General features: G+C 44.4%; 1 protein-coding gene across 1 annotated transcript in view; it reads right to left on the bottom strand.

Moving 5' to 3' along the window:
• Positions 1–16,493, bottom strand: part of SLC3A1 (solute carrier family 3 member 1) — a 20,005-nt gene extending 3,512 nt beyond the window's left edge. The window contains exons 1-10 of the mRNA XM_035897016.1: positions 16,392–16,493; positions 12,999–13,071; positions 10,474–10,960; positions 9,128–9,307; positions 7,828–7,982; positions 6,826–6,951; positions 3,442–3,561; positions 2,327–2,451; positions 1,141–1,339; positions 174–320 (exon numbers count right to left, since the gene is read on the bottom strand). Coding sequence (XP_035752909.1) covers positions 174–320; positions 1,141–1,339; positions 2,327–2,451; positions 3,442–3,561; positions 6,826–6,951; positions 7,828–7,982; positions 9,128–9,307; positions 10,474–10,900 — 1,479 coding nt within the window. The 5' untranslated portion in view covers positions 10,901–10,960; positions 12,999–13,071; positions 16,392–16,493. The remainder of the gene's footprint in view (positions 1–173; positions 321–1,140; positions 1,340–2,326; positions 2,452–3,441; positions 3,562–6,825; positions 6,952–7,827; positions 7,983–9,127; positions 9,308–10,473; positions 10,961–12,998; positions 13,072–16,391) is intronic.
• Positions 16,494–16,820: the final 327 nt, after the last annotated feature.

Raw genomic sequence — 16,820 nt, 5'->3', positions numbered from 1 at the left:
GGCCTGGCCGTTTCCGCCTGCTGCCCAATGATTTTGCCATGGGGAACACAGAAAACTAAACAGTGAGAAAGACTGGGTTTGGTTAACAAAATAACAGTTCTTGTATTTTTTTCAAGTTCTGTTACTTGCAAGTAAACAACAACAGGATCAGAGTTTGTATGCTCTTCACTTACATCTTCTGACGCGATGTTCTGCATGCCTATTTCTTCACCATAGTAAATTACAGGAGTGCCGGGGAGGGTTAAAAGCAGCATGTTTATAACGTTGACATACTCCTTCCCAATCCGAGATGAAATCCGAGCCACATTAGGGCTTCCAACCTGAAGAAAACATCATTCTGATAAACACACATAAAACTCCATGCATATGTGAAGTGGGTTAACTAATTTAACAAGGTAGTAGGGTTTTCTCTTCCCGCCCCCCCCCACCTCCAGGCCTGTGAGGGCAATTAGCTTTTTTATTTTGGTGCCAGTACAAACTTCTGCACCAAATCATTCAGGATGCAGAAGCCCTGCCAGCAGCACATGAGGCAGAAGTGAGGAGAGATGACAAATAACAACTCTCCATGATTACAATTCCCTCAGATTTCTGCCGTTTTCTCTGCTGTGTGAAGGTGGTGCTTGTTTTGAAAAGACCTCTTGCACATCCCAAACATGCTTCCTAGCAAGGACCAGCAAGGTTTACAGTAACTGCCCTCAGCTGCCTGCCCTGTTCTTCCCTGGCCCTGGGTGGTTTCCAGAATCCATTGCATTGAGTCAGTTTATGACCAAAGATAATTCTATCAATCCCATCCACACTGGTGGTTTAAGCCAATGCCCCATACTGCACTGGAGACACCGAGGGAGAGGCCTGACCATAAATTTACTTCCGTCACCCTTGCACAGGGAGTGCAACTGTTATCGAAGGGCAGGACAGCCAGCTGGCTGGGCAACGCCAAGGACTGTGACTGCAGCAGCCAAGAGTTTCATGTGGATACTCCTATGGCTCAGCCATGGGCTCAGGCTGCTGCTGATCCCACTGAAATCAATGTGCTGGGGGGGAGGGGGACATTTCTATCACCATAAGAGGAACTATCACCTATAGGCTTCTATCACCTATAGAAACAAGCCCTTCCTAGAAGAGTTGCTCTAGAACTTTTACCGCCCAGTTTGGCCATTTTCCTGTAGGCATGTTTTTCATCCACAAGTTGACAGCTTCAAAAACACTGTTGCCCGATAGATTTTTCATGTTAATTAGGTTGAAATTGAAGGGAAAGTCTGCTTCTTGGATAAAAGTTGTTCCATAATACATCATTGTTGCTTCAATATCTTCCTTTTCATCACCATCAGAACCCATGAACCTACAAAGAAGTACACAAGTACCTTTTTTTGGCTCATTCTTGGTTTGCACAGAGCAGAAGGAAGCTGGGGATGGTGTTGGACATATTTAGAAAATAACACAGCATTCGAAATTATGTGCACTTCTCTCCTCCCCATCAAAAAAGAGGAATATGGAGACACAATATTTTGTAAAGCAGACAAGGAGACAGAGCGATATATTTCTTGGATGTTTGTGGAGAAAAATCTACAAGAGTCCAGCAAAAGACCAGAAGACCATTAAGGGACTGGAGCATCTCTCCTATGAGGAGAGGCTGAGAGAGGTGGGACTGGAGAAGTCTCAGGGAAGGAATCACATCAATGTATATAAATATCTGAAGGGAGGGTGCAAAGACGACTGAGCCAGGTTATTTTCAGTGGTGCCCAGCACCAGGACCAGAGACAATGGGCACAACCTTACACACAGGAGGTTCCCTCTTCTGAACATCAGGAAGCACTTTTTCACTGTGAGGGTGACTGGGCACTAGAACAGGTTGCCAGGGAGGCTGTGCAGTCTCCATCCTTGGAGATGTTCAAAAGTCATTTGGACATGGTCCTGAGCAACCAGGAATAGGTGGCCCTGATGAGCAGGGGGGGTTGGACCAGATGACCTCCAGAGGTCCCTTCCAACCCTAGCCATTCTGTGATTTTAACAATCTCTGACGATGTGTCTGACAGGAACAGCACTATTAATACCACACAATAAATCAGTCACAGGGCTGATTAATTACAGTGTCTCTGTGGTCCAAATGGTCACCCATTCTACATACAGTCCATAGATACAGCAGAACTACCAGAGCCAATTGATTTCCTTTCCCTTACACATTAGAGAAGAGGTAATACAGCCTATGCACCGCTATTTGCATTTGAGGAAGAAAACTTTTTATGGCATATTATTTAAAAAAAAAAATATTGCTAGAAAGAAGGTGACAAATATTAGAGAAAAATTCACTAGTTGTAGTAACGATTACCTGTATCGGCCAGGTTCACTGCTGAACTGATTCATGGTTTGACGGAAGCTACGGATGATGTCATGCATACCAACTTGTGTGGTCGTGTAGTCATGGTAGAGCTGGGAATAGGCTGTGATACTCTCCTTCAAGAAGAATGCAGTATTCCCCATTAGTTCACCAATATTTTAGATTTCAGAACTCTCCAAATTCTTCCCGTCCTTTCCTGAGACAATGTACCAGTCCAGATAAATTTTAACTGAAATGAGTTTGGCATACTAACACTAACAGTGCAGAACTGAACTGCACTTGGGGAACTCTAAAGATAGGATAGCAGAGGGCTGATTATTTTGGATCCCATCCTTCAAGAGGGAGAGTCCACCTGCAGCATTAACCCACCAAGCCCATCTGCAGCAGCGAGCACAGCAGGTGATGTGGCCACACACCAGGCTGGAAAAATGGACAACGCCATTGTCATAACTTATAAAGGCAACGATACTTGTGGAGCTGACCAGTCTTACACGATCCCCAGCTCCGTGGGGGAACAGTACCTCAGAGCTGGCACTATCTGGGAACGTCACCAAGTTCACTACCTCAGCAAAAGCAAATAGCGTAAATAATAGGGTGCGTGCTTCTGAATGTGTCTGGCCACCTCTCACTGTGACATACTGCCAATACGAGGGGGTTTTTTGTTTTACTCTGATTCCTAGCAGCAACGTAGAATTACATGCTTAGCGACTGCTATGGGATCCCAAGTGGGTAAGAGCTCTGAGTTTACCTCCTGTAGTGGGCTCCTAAAGACAAACAAATCAGCTATTAAAATCACAAGACTGATCTTTTTAGAATATAAATTGAAAAATTATTTTAAACAGGAAATTCAAAGAACAGTGCCAGAACAGAGCTATGAAGCGTACGTGGACAATTCTCTCCCCACCCACGACGGTCCTGCTTGCAGGTATCTCGCTGACCTACACCCTCAGCCCAGGGGCTTCTTTCTTGTATGTGCTCTTTCCGCAGTGCCCAGGAGCCACCCGCCTTCCAAGGGACACAACAGACCAACTCAGTCTTCCTAAAGCCATAATTCAGACCCAGTGGGAAAGACAGGGGGAAAAGCAAAGACAGAACATATACGTTACTGGATTCTGGGACTTGTTCACTTGAGGCTCATCTCGGAGATGCGTCGCTTCTAAAAGAAATTTAATGGCGCTGAAACTAAACCCATCGATTCCTTTGCCAAGCCAAAATTTGATAATATCCTAAACAAAGGGAAAAGTGGAAAATTCCAAGTGAGCCCATCCTGCTCAAAATAGTACATACTTAAAGAGAAAACTAAACCTCTTGGTAGGTATTAATATGCAAAAATTTAGTTTTTAATTTGTACTTCAAATTTTACTAGAAGTTAAAGTGAACCCTGTCACTCTAAGATCAAACTATGATCTAAGTAGAGCATGTCTTATTATTTCATCCAGTACAGAAAATAAGACTGGTCTGTAACTCCTCCCGTAATTCAGGAGAGGGAAGCCAGGGAACGCCTCACTAAAAGCCGTTTCTAATCTCCTCCATCAAAACAATTGTGGTTGTGCTAAGCGCCGTTGTTGGTGAACACCTGTCATGGCTGCACACAATTAGAACGCATGGATTCAAATATGCAAGAATATGTTGTTCTGCACAGACCCCATGCCACCAACTTTCTTTTTATACAACAGAGCTCTTAAAACATTTGTTCTCTTTTATTTGACTGATGTGAATTTTTTATTTTATTTTCAGGCTTAATTGTTGATTTTGCAGGAACATGAAAATGATTATCCAAGTTAACTGCTACCGATTTGTAATTTCACTATCAAATTCAGAGGTTGGTCACTATTAGTAAGATTATAACCTACTTCAGCAGCTATTGCATTACTACAGTTTTAATTGCTCTAGTTTTAACAAACAGCTCTAAAGTTCAGTCCTGAGTATTTTCTGCAATCGTTCTTTTAGAGCAGATATTTTTCTTCACCTGAGGACAAAAACTTTTTTTTTAAAGACAGCTGTTGAATTACCTGTTTTTAAATGTATGAAGTACATTTGCCTGAATAGGCTGGAGTAGAACTAGTCCACACTCAAGCTTTACCAATTTTTGTTTGGCAAATAAAGACTCTGCCTTACCAAGTTGTACTTTCCTGTAGAGCCACCGTGAAAGCAGCCGCTCTCACTATGGTGTCTGTCCAATATTGACTCCACCAAAAATTAATTTGTGTTTATGCATGTGCTCATCACAGCAGCAACACCAGGCATCAGCAGTCCAAGTATCAAGCACTGATGTGGTACTCACTGAGTCTGATCTACTTTTACTTCTGCAAGAAAGCCACTGCACAGTGGCTGCTAAGTTTCATTGCTCCCACGTGTCCTTTGGCTACACCAAAGACTTGAGCTTCTCTGAGAGACTAAGTTTGCTTCCTCCTCAGTCCCACAGCCCTCACCTTCTGAAACAGAATTTTGAATTAAAGTACTAGACAAAGATTATCCTTTAACCTGCTGGAGCAATTAACGATGTTCATAAGCATTTCCCAAAGGTTGGTGTTATCAGGCCAAACGTACTAGTTTTCATTTCATTTCTTTGCATAGGGAACACAGCATCTATTTGCTACTGGAGCTTCAGTAACATATTAGTCACCATTAAAAAAAAAAATTAACCAGGGTCATTAAAAAGAATATGCGGTGCTAGGAAATGGGTGTCAGTGGAAAGACGTGGCATTAAGGGAAGCACCAAGATGTAGAGAGGTAACTAGTGGAGTTCTTCAATGATCAGTCGCCAGAGCCGTCTCAATTCACGCTTTAGTTAACAAGTATGACCAAAGGTGTCTCATTTCTTCATGCACCCACAGCACTGGCGGCGAGGGGAGAGGCCCCAGAGAGGCAGTGAGATGATCACCACAGAACTGGGCAGCTGTGAAGGCTGCCACCAAAGAAACGCACCAACACTTAACAGTACAAAGGAGCAAACGCTTCAGGACTAAATCAAAACGCTTGAGGTAGCTGTAGTACCTGATAGGGTATAACTTAAAAGAAAAAAAAAAAGGCAAAAAGCAGCAATTGCAGGACTCCCCATGTTCAGGCCTGCTTCCCCGTATCGTAATGAATTCTACATTGCCTGTTGGGAGAGGCGACGCAGACAGGCACGAGGTTTCACCAGAGCACCAGCTTGCCTTGGTGAAGCCCTCTCACTGTGGGGGCTGTCCATCTCTCACCCCAGTAAAGCCATCAGAAGTGTAGACAGACTCATTATCTCCCTGTTATCCACCAGCCCAGGCATTCCTTGTCATTCAAGTCAGCCTTGCCTCACTTCCTTGAAAACGCAAACATCTCTTTGCTAAAACAAGGTGCCATCCCCACATTTGACTGGCTGATTAACAGCTCCTTGTATCAACAGAGATAAAACTTCTCTCCTGCTTGAGCAATTCAGCTCTGTTTCAGCACAGGCTTCAGTGGAAGAGCCTCGTTACCTTCCAGTCAATCCATTGAGTGTTGCCCTTGATAGAACATCCAAAGGTGCTAAGTGCCTCATCCTCAGCTCCTGATGGAAACTAGAGCAGATAGCTGTTAACTGCTTCCAGACAGCAGTCATGTTGGATTATTTGACTCCAAGCACCAACTTCAAAGCAAGTAACAGCAATCTTAGGACACAGAGGGAGAAGTACCTATGCCACTGTACAAGATTTCGCCCAGACATATTTTCTGTTAAATTTGTTTAATCCTGGATGTCTGCATTTGCGAAAAACCTCAGGCTGGAAGCTGGGAAGAATAAGTAGCGGCTAAACAAAGGGATGGAGAGTCTCTCACTTCAGAGAAGTCTGGAAAAGCCTGCCCATGTAATCGAGCTTCACAAAAGCTGAAGGGGGATGTTGTCAGAGCTGAAAAACAAACAGGCATAAGGGTGGGAAGAGCTGTTTCAGCTGAGGGATGGGTTTGGTTCACAGAAAGCTAAGCATGAACAGTTTGCAAATAAGGTTAGGCTGAAAACTAGAGGGCTCCTGAAGCATCAAAGCAATTTTAAGATAGCCTGTAGTGGGAAGAGAAGGAGAAAGGGAGCTCCTTCTAAAGCGCAATAGCTGGTTCCAAAAACCCATCAAGATCTTGCCAGGCACTTGTGAGAGCAGGGGACTTAAGCCAGAAAAAAAAAAAAAAAGCAGTAACTGTGCCTTCTTAAAATCCAGAGGACTGCAACACCACCCGCTGCCAGCACTTCCACTCAAGGACAATCTTATTTGGGTTTTTTTCTTTGGTTGCTCGTTTGCTTTTCAGTTAAAAAGAGTTGAAGCAAAGTAGCTCCAATACCAGAAGCACTACAGCATAAAGCTTGAATTTTGCTTATAAACCTAATGTTTATCAAGACACTTTTTTGTTTCAGTTGTTTACATACGCTGCAATCCTCCAATTACTTCCAAGTAGATTGTAAATTGTGTTGCACAAATCATCAGAGGAATTAAGTGTGGAAATAGCTGCTTTGCTGTTGGCACAGCAGCAGGTTGCATACTCACATGGATTTCTTGTTGGACATTTGGGCTGCGAAAATTTAAATCTGGCTCTTCTTTCCCAAACTGGTGAAAGTAACACTGCTTTCTCACATCGTCAAACTGCCAGCTGGAATTCCCAAAGACACTCACCTGTTCGTATACAGGAGGGGGGAAATAATCAGAACTCTTAATTTAACAAACACTTACTCCCATGCATACATTAAGACGTGGTGTATTACAAGCATAATAAAGCACAAAATGCCTAATCGATGGAGTGAATTTTGAGCAGTTTAGGTACTTAAGTTTTACATTCCATTGCCCTGCTAGTTGCTCTCCCTATAGTCTTGCTTTACCACGTGTATTTCTCATTCCATGTCCCGTTTAATTATTTTTTTTTTTTTTTTTTAGTAGACTTTCACTGGGAATTATGCAGAATAGAGGGGAAAACATGGGTGGGAACATTTCTTTTGCAATTGTTTTTCCTAAAACTTACGAAAAGCAGCTTTAGTTAACTTAGAGCTTTCTGCAGTTGGTATTATCCCTTTGAAGCGCCAAAAACAGTCAGCATGTTAAAACATTAACTTTATTATCTCTGTAATAAAAGATTCCAAAAGCTAAGATAGCTCTTAAGACTCCGAGTTTAAAGAGTAATGACACTAAGTGGTACAAAATATTAATTCCACATTGAGTTTTTAGAATATAGAAGTTCCTGATCATGCACACCTCAGTTCAAATTTCAAATAAATGTATTTGAAATAGGTGACCCACTTGTTGCTGTTTGTTTAATGAGTAAAGATTTAACACTGAGGGTAAGAAACAAAAGTAATTCTGTTTGAAGCAGAAACCCCTCCGCCCTGAGCTGGTTTAAATCTTAATCTGCACAGGCTCGTGTAGTGACATCAGTTTGTACCCCTGAACAGGCATTTATAACCCAGTGTACACTGGGACAATTAAGTTACAGCTGCTTTTGCTGTGTGGCAACCTGCGTCCAGCTTGGGATTTGCACGTGTCCCTTCCCGTGCTCACCCAGTTGTTCGGAGGAGCGACCGAACCAGCAGCCTGCCTGCAGTCCTGCCAGATGTAGTAGTCTGCGTACTTCCCCGTCCGATTGCGACTCAGCTGAAACCATCGGTGTTTGTCACTTGTGTGGTTCGGTATTAAATCCATTATCACCTTCAACCCTGACCGAAAAAAATCAAACCATTAAAAAAAAAAAAAAAAAATTAAATTCAACCTTTTAAGACAAAGCTTGCATTTTTTTCTTAATGCAGTTTATCAGAAGGTGTTTGCGCTTGTTCCTTCCCAGAGGTCTGGCAAAAGAGAAAGGCTCCTGCTGGAAGGGTTTAGGCTCAAGGGACTGGTGAGCACATTACACTTTGAGCCGGCACAGTCCCATTTGGCTGCTGGTACGGGAATGCACAAGCACACACAAAAAGCCCCAGACTACTGACACAGTTAGTCTAACAAGAGTCTGCCAGTAGCTGCAACACATCTTGCTGGTGCTGTTCCCTCCTGCCCATTGCTGGGGAGGGAAAGAAGGGGGAAGAAAAATGAGAACACATCCCTGCTGTTAGGAACCACTTCCACTAACTCTGACTTCATCATCTGTCTCCCGCCTCCCAAGTGGGAAAGGCACTTCACCAGTCTAGCAACAGTGAGCGCATGTTCTTCCTCACCGTTCTTGAAGGCCAGACGTTTTTTGAAATCCCAAATGGTTTTGGGACTGGCAAACCATTTTCCGTTCAGCCCAACAGCTGTAAGGGGAAACACCTCAGCAAGCATTTGGTCTAAGGCATAAACGCGCCAACCAAGGACGCAATTGTGGGAAGGAAGCAAACATTCCCTCCCAACCCCCTTTCTCCAGAAAGCAGCCATCTGTCATAAAACTGAAAGTCAGGAACAACTGCATCTCTGCCTTGATCCCAGCGGACTACTGATGCCCATACCCGTATGCACCAGGGAGCACGGACAGCAGGTCAGCCCTCCCGCCCACAAACATCCTCAGAGGGGCCCATGCCTTGCAGAGGACGTGCCGCAGCCCGGCGCTGCTGTCGTAGCTCCCCATGCCTCCCACCCTGCTCCCAGCACTACCCCAGTGCCCAAGGGCAGGAAATGGCAGTCACAGAGCTTGCGGTGCTCCGGAGCCAACGCGTCCCCTTCGCTCGCACCTCCATCTGCTTCTGCTCAACACCAATGTGGGGGGGTGGGGAATTGCCAGATGCACAAATTGAGATCTCAGATCATAACCTAGCGCTACAAGGTACACCTGCATAGTATGAGCAAACGTCTTTTTAATAGGGTTATTTTGCTAGGAGTTGCAGCTTACCTCTATCATGTATGGCTGCAAGCAGATTCTCAAAATCGCTCATTGATCCAAACATGGGATCAATATCATAGAAGTCTTCAGCTCCATATCCAAGGTTTTTTAAGGGGGACTTATAGAAAGAGGTGATCCAGATGGTTTTTATATTCAAATACGTGATATGGTCCAGTTTTTCTTGGATACCTGTTCAAAAGAAAAGGGCATCATCTCTTTAGAAAAGACAAAATATTTCAGTTGAAATGCGTCTGCTGTGGGCTCTCAAAGATGGTGCACAGGTCCCTCTGATACCTAACCAGCCCCTGTGTTCACCTGACATTTCTTCAGGGACAGCATGAGTTCACAGAACAGAAACCATTCAAAGCTACTTTTATATGGAAGATAAAGCAGGATTTTTTTTAAAAAAACCCCAGCAGATCAAAGCAAATTTCTACTCTGTACTATAAAAATATTTAGAATTTCATTTAATAAATTTAGCATTCATTTCTGGAAACAAACTCCCGTATTTTATTGAAATGCAGTAACAGCTTTACTTCCCCACTTCAAGGAACATCAGTTCATTCTTAGACCACCCAAAGGGAAGCGATTTTAATGCAAAGGTCTGAGGTTTCCCCTGCCATTAGGAAAATACCTCACAGGGTTTTTCTCTTGTTTTCTTCAAGGACACTTCTACTCCAGCCTCCCCTAGTATTTCTAAACCCCAAACTCCCCTACCTTCCTGACACATTACTACTGGCGTGCAACTACAGAAACAGTTTCTTCCCTTCACTTGCCAGTAGAACCTTGAGATTTGTTGTCTGTCATGGTGTTGAGCCTTCCCCTTCTGAAAGGTAAGTCTCTTAAGTCTTGGCTAAGCTACCAGTAGGTACCATTGCCTGTTAGTATCAGGCACCCCATCTCAATGCATTCCTAAGAGCTGAAGAACACCCCAAACAATAAACAAAATGAAAAAGTAACACATCTTTCTCTCCTCTTTGTTACCTCTCCTTACGGAGAGGCAGCCAACCTAATAGGACAAAGAGCTCAGCACCACCCGTCCTCCCGATTGACCTGGGTTTTGTGGAGGTGTTTTACTCTGAGGGCAGTTGTGCTGCTGCTGGCTCTCAGCCCCACCTCTGAACATCCGTTCTAACTCCGGGCTTCAATTTAACAACTTGAGCAAGAAACTCCTAGATCTATTGATGACAATGTGAACTGCCATTCATGATTAGTCAGGCAAATTTTATTCCTCTCTCCAGTAGGGTGGCTTTCTCCATCGGGAGATTTCTCTGTATTTTTTTACATGTATACATACACACACAGAGACTACCTCTAGGCAGCTTTGCAAATACCGAAAATGGATATTCACCCACCTTTCAGATCCCCATTCCCATCCATGTTGCTGTCCTTGAAGGAACGAGGGTAGATCCGATAAATAGGACCAGCCTGCCACCAGTGAAGGCACTTTGGGGAGAGAGCAATAATCGCAATCGTAGCGCACACGAGCACGACGGCAGCAGCGATTATGAGCCAGAAGAGAATCTCCCTGGTGACTCTGTACCGGGCTTGGCTGGAGAACTTCAGCAAGACTTCCTTCGGCATCCCCGCGTAAGGCTTCAACACCGGCTCCTCCGTAGCCGCTGGGTCCAGGTCAACAAAGCACGTTTTTGGTACTTCTTCTTGGCTACTGCTATCAGTCTCCTTGTCATCAAAAGCCTCATTTTGAACAAATCCGTTATTCTCCACACCTCCCTTCTCACTCAGCTCCATAGGTAAGCTCTTCGCTTCCTCCTCGACCATTTTACTTCATAGGTCTTGTCCTGGAGGCTCTGGCCACACCAAGGCAGCGTTCCAACACACCTTTGTTCAGCAAAATGAGAATCTGCGTAATTAGCATCTGGGTTTATAATCAATCCTAACCAACTGGTCAAAGTTCAAAAAAAGATACAAAAAGGGCAAAGTGCTCCAGCTCTTCTGCATAATAGGCATCTTCAGCAAGATAACAAAATGCTACCAGCAAGCATAGCCTTCCAGGGAGGCAAGCCTACCGCTCGCACCAGCGGAGCGGAGTTACGTTTACTGTTGCTCTCTCCAGTACACCAGAATTCTCTTCCTTTTGACAGCAGGGGAAAATCTGGGGGGTTTTACCAGTAAAAGATGCGGTAACTATGCAGCTTTCCAAACTGGTCGTGGTCTTCCCTGCCTAAAGCAGTCTGAGCATTAATGAGTAATTTAACCCCATGGACAGCGAGAATGAGGCATTGACAACTTCTGGCCCAAAAGCAACAATACAAACTAACGAAGAAGAAAAGATACAAAGGCCGGTTGTGCCCCCAAACTAACCCAACCCAGCCCACCCTCAGCTCTCAAGCAGTAACCATGATAAGGCACATACCGATCCAGCAACTCACGGCATGTGACAGGTTGCCTCACCCAGCACTATCCCCAGGTCAGGACAGGATAGCTCTGCACAGGCACCAGCAGGACTCAAGGAGAGGAAAACCCCACTGCCAAAACCCCCCCCCCCCTTTTTTTTTGTTTAAAGGAAAGTGGCTTTTCCTTTCTCCCTTTCCCTCCCCGTTCTACTACTCTAGCCAGGAAAAAGCATTGCCCAAATTCTGCACAGGTGTACACAGATTTACACACTTATGTGCCCTAAGGCCCAGCTGCCCTGAAGCCAGCAAGCCCGCGTTCCCCAAGGCAGCCCCTCCAGCCATGCCCTCTGCCCAGGCATGCTGAAGCAAACACAAAGCACTATACAATTGCCAGGGAGCTGCCTTATCAGGTGTAAAAGCAAACACCTGCCCACAGCCATAGCATCAGGGTCCCAGGGAAACTCCCATGGGCAACTGCAGTGGAGAAAAGGTTGGGGGTTTGGCCTCAAAAAAAAGCGTCTAGTATGTTTGCCTCCAACTGCGAAAGAAATTTATGAATTAATGACTGGAAAACATCCAGCATGCAATATTCAACTGATTCAAAACCACGCTATTTCTTCTGGATCTAAGCTAAGAAGAGGACTTGTTCTCTGACAGATTTAATCCTTTTCTTCCTCTTCCTCACAGCAGTGCCCGGCAGCAGCCTCAGCCCGTGCAGAGTCAGACAATTGCTGGAGCATTTGAGATAGTGGCAGTAGTTTCAGCGCCCGTAATTCAGTATTGCTGGGAAATTATTTGAAACAGTCTCCCTTCCAATGACTGCAGTCTTAACATCACAGTATCAGTAAGTTTAAAAGCCTCTAGGCAGGCACAAGCACTCAGGGCATAAGCCTGTATTCGGTACCCAGTTTGAATGTGTCAGTCTCCGTTTGCTGTGCACTTCGTTCATCTTTTCCATAACACCAACCCCTCCCCCTGCCCCCTTTAAATCACTTCACTTCAATGACTTCCTTTCAGATTAAAACAGCAAACATGTAAATACAGAAAATTTTTAGATTGCATCACCTACACCTCAAGACCTTAGTACCTCCCCACCTTGCTTTTTACCCAAACTCAGTGACTTCCTTCCCAAAAGCTCCTTCAAGCATCCAAGCAGAGCGGGAAGCAAAGCAAGTCAGAGGCAACAGCAAACGACGACCAAAATGGAGCCACCTACTGTGGAGACGGTGGGTCAGACGAGCCAGCGGGGCTTGGGATGCTTGCGCACACAGAGAAGGCTCAGGGCCAGGGCCTCACTTGCAGGTTGTTGGGTTTTGTTTGTTTGGGGCTTTTTGGTTGTTTGTTTTGTTCTGGTTTTTTTCCCCTAGGCCATAAACATGTTTCTAAATTGTGTGGCTGCCACAATACAGAATCAGGGTTGAGAATATGGACTTATATATGGATATAAAAACGTAGGTACAGAATGTCTATGTACATGCACCCCCCAGCGATGCATACGATGCTCCAAAACCCTCATCACTCACCACAAGAACAAAGCCAAGTCTCCCAGATCACAACACTGTGCAAAACCAACGCCTCTAAGACGAGGCTTGGCTCCTGCTGCGATATTTAGAAAGAGAGAGAGAGGGAGTATGTTAAAAAAAAGTTGAAGAAATTAACTGAAAAAATTCAGCTGTAACACTGACAAGCAGACTGTCCACTGGTTATCCAAGCAGTCCTGCTGGTTTGTTTGCTTATTTGCTTTTTGGTTATTTTTGAAATGCATTCCCAGCCATAGCACCACATCCAACAGGAGCAGCCACCACCCTGCTCATTCCACGTCTTTCCTACCAGGCTAACAGGGATAACCTCCCTACATTTGTGGAAAATAGGAAGGATGTATTCATGCTGGAAGACAACTGCATGACAAAACAGCCAAGCGTTAGCAGTGACATCTCAACAGATTTTAGTGCTTCTTTTTTCTTTCTCCATTTCTCCCTGTAACATCACGCCTGACGCCTGAGCCCACAGAGCCAAGGCCGGCCATGCCGTCGGTTTGCTTGGTACCACATCGTGACTGTGTCACACAGAACTTGCCACAAGCCACGGCCAGCATCTCTTTTGAGGAATGCAGCCCGGGTTTGAGGATCCTCGCGTTTAACATTTTGCAGCGTGGGCATACAATGAGAGGAGGCAGGTATCAAAGCATTTACATACTCCAGCTGCAGACCAGCACTTCTGCAAGTCCCAGAAAGCATCTCTGGCACATCACTGGGACACAGATATGTAATTTATCATAACAAATAGTTGCTCAATAGGCAATGATACATAACCATGACTTAACCAAGATGCAGTTTTCTGTCTAATTCACCAGCATTTAACACTAATTTAATCAACTCTTAACCCTGACTGCTTGTTCCTGCCTTGCATTGCCCCCTGCCTCGTGCCAGGAGAAGTGTTTAGGCAGCTATGCAGTGAACCAGATTGGGAACCAGATTTGGCTAAAAAAAAAAAAAAAAAAAAAAAAAAAAAAGATAATTTCATTCTTCAGACAGCTCTATTCCTAATCCACCCAGTCCCCATGAGACCACACAAATGCTTCTGCCAGCCTAGCACAGGGAAGAGCAGGAGGAGAGGCAGGGAGAGGGGCCAGGACACAAAGCACAGCTACTTGACTGAGCAACTCTTCTGGCAAATCAGAGCCTTCACGTCTAATCATAGAATCATTTAGGTTGGAAAAGACCTTTAAGATCATCAAGTCCAACCATTAACCTAACACTGCCATCCCACCACTAAACCATGTCCCTAAGCACCACGTCTACCCATCTTTTAAATACCTCCAGGGATGGGGACCACTTCCCTGGACAGACCATTCCAATGCTTGACAACCCTTTTGGTGAAAAAATTTTACCTAATGTCCAACCTAAAGCCCCCCTGGTGCAACCTGAGGTCATTTCTCCTCGTCCTATTGCCTGTTACAACATTTGTTTTAGCACATTTCTGTCTGTCTAAATTTAGAGAAAGTCAGCGAGTAGAAAGCAGTTAAGTCTCAGACCCTCAAACAATCCTGCAATCAAAATCAGGAAGGGAGTTTAAATTCTGTTAATGGCTTATCCACAATCACCTGTGAAAACTGCAGAGGGTCAGGGACTTAACCCCACTTCACCCCAGTACTACATCATTGCTACCCAAAACACTGTTGAAACTCTGGTTCCAAACAAGTATTTCAGCCCCCACCCGTTTTCTTTAAGCCAGTGAACTTTATGGTGATAATTGCCTGCATGGCCATGCATGCTTGAGCTACAGATGTAGGGAGGTTACCCTTCGTATGCATGCTTCTAACAACTGATAAAGGCCTATTTAATATTTCAGCAGTCAGAAGCTGCCTCTGCTCTCTGTAGGCGTGGTTGGGAAACCATTACCTTCCCATTTTTCAAATGTCTTGCACAGGCGCAATGGCCAAGGCCTGCTCTCCCAACCCTGACACACAGGAACCAGGTCTTTGAAACAGCCCCTCTTGTCCTAACGTAATCCCTAAGTAGCATTAAAGGCTTATTTATACCTTAAGTGGGACAGATCATTGCTTAGTTGCCAAGCGTCTGGCTGAAAAGAGGAGGATTATGCTGCTGCGGCAGAGAAACGCAGGGTGCAGGAACCAGAGGCCATGGGGAGATGAATTTGTGTGTTCCACCTCAACCTTCCTCCTACAGGGCACGCAGAGATACAGGGACGTGCTCAATTATTTTAAGGTTAAACCAGAACATAAAGCATCTTGGAAATAACCAGGCCACTGTCTTGGTGAACATAGGGTTTTTACAGCCAGACCGACCACGCTTACAGCCAGACTTCCATCTTATTTCAGATCAACACCACATTGCTACGTAAGAGCAGCTGCGGCACAAGCAGTGTTGAAGCGCTGGTGTGCTTAGGCTGGACATCTGGGCCCTCAACACTAAAAAAATTTTCTAGAAAACCTGGAGGGAAAAATACAGCCACAGAGCTTAATAGAGGTCGGGACTATCACCTGCCATGGACCCTGGAGAACAAGCTCAAGAATCTAGTACCTCCTCCCATATGTTTTCTCCTCACAGAGTAAAAATAAAACTACACAGGTATTTTATTACAGACCTATTTTTTTTTCTTTTCTTGACTTGAGGAGTTGCTCCCCTTAAAATTATTTGATAAAGGGAAACTGTAAACTTCATCTTAAGAGAGGCAGATCACCAACAATTCCCACTGAGCTTTAACTTTTTCCTTTTAAAATCTACTTTATGTATGCAGGCATTATGCTTCTGGCTTGCTCTCACACAATTCTGAAACGGTTCCCTCCTGAGCAATTTTACAGTTTAGCAGGAGTAACTAGCCAATGCAACGGCATTAGCAGAATCCACTGAAAAGCATTAAGTAGTAAAGAAAACACTTCACATTCTGTGCCAGTTATTCTGTTTACCTCAGGGTTAGATAGGGAAACAAAATCAATCGGTATGTGGGCAGTAATAGCTGCTATCTCCGCACAGATTGCCATGGTTATTTCTATAAGATGGAGGGGTTAATTTCCACAAGTATTTCTTATATATAATTACTTCAATGCACAGGCTGACTAAGTAGTCTGCTGTTTGATGCTATACAAATGCCAAGTAGCTTGCCAGTTATTCGATACCATACATATTACACCGAAAACCACACAGAGGGGTGATTAAGCACCCTAATGTGCAGAGCGTAGGAAGATGTTTATTGTTAAAATGAAAAAGCATTAAGCAAGAGAACTTTAAATGGTTTGTTACCACTGGAACTGCTCTGACATAATGCACTTTACCGCTAAATATAACCTCATTATTTACAGAATCAGGGCCAGCTTTACACCCATGTAAAGAGGCAAACCCTCTGGCTGTCAGTTTTTCCCCCGTGGCTCCCACAAGACTGATGGATAATCTGACCTTTAAAGCTACATTTCATTCAGCACTAAGAAAGTCCTCCCCTTGAAGCGGAGGGCAGCCGTCATGAGAGAGATGCTCTCGAGGAACAAGTTTCTGACACAGTATCTTTTACCCTGGGCATCCCTGACCGTGCCTGAGGTTTCTGCCATCAGTTTGAAAGTCCTGAAGGGTGGTGTGGGACACCGTGACATGGAGTTTTTTTTTTTTTTTTTTTTTTTTTAAATGCTCTTAGTCCACTAATGGACTATGCAACTAAAGGTTAATGGTGTTATAAACATTGTAATTAGCTACTACTTGGCTCACATGATGTTTCAGGGGAAGGAGGCACCTGGCCCCTGCTCCCAACGGGCGATCCGCATGGCTGGCTTCTCCCACTATTTTTAATGAAAACTATTATCTTCCAATTCCTGTTGTTAGCATAGCTGAAAG

This window comes from Egretta garzetta, unplaced genomic scaffold (genome assembly GCF_000687185.1).
Source record: "Egretta garzetta isolate BGI_Z169 unplaced genomic scaffold, ASM68718v1 scaffold166, whole genome shotgun sequence".
NCBI classification, from domain to species: Eukaryota; Metazoa; Chordata; class Aves; order Pelecaniformes; family Ardeidae; genus Egretta; species Egretta garzetta.
The sequence above is the reverse complement of the archived record's forward strand: the minus strand, read 5'-3'. Positions and strand labels throughout refer to the sequence as shown.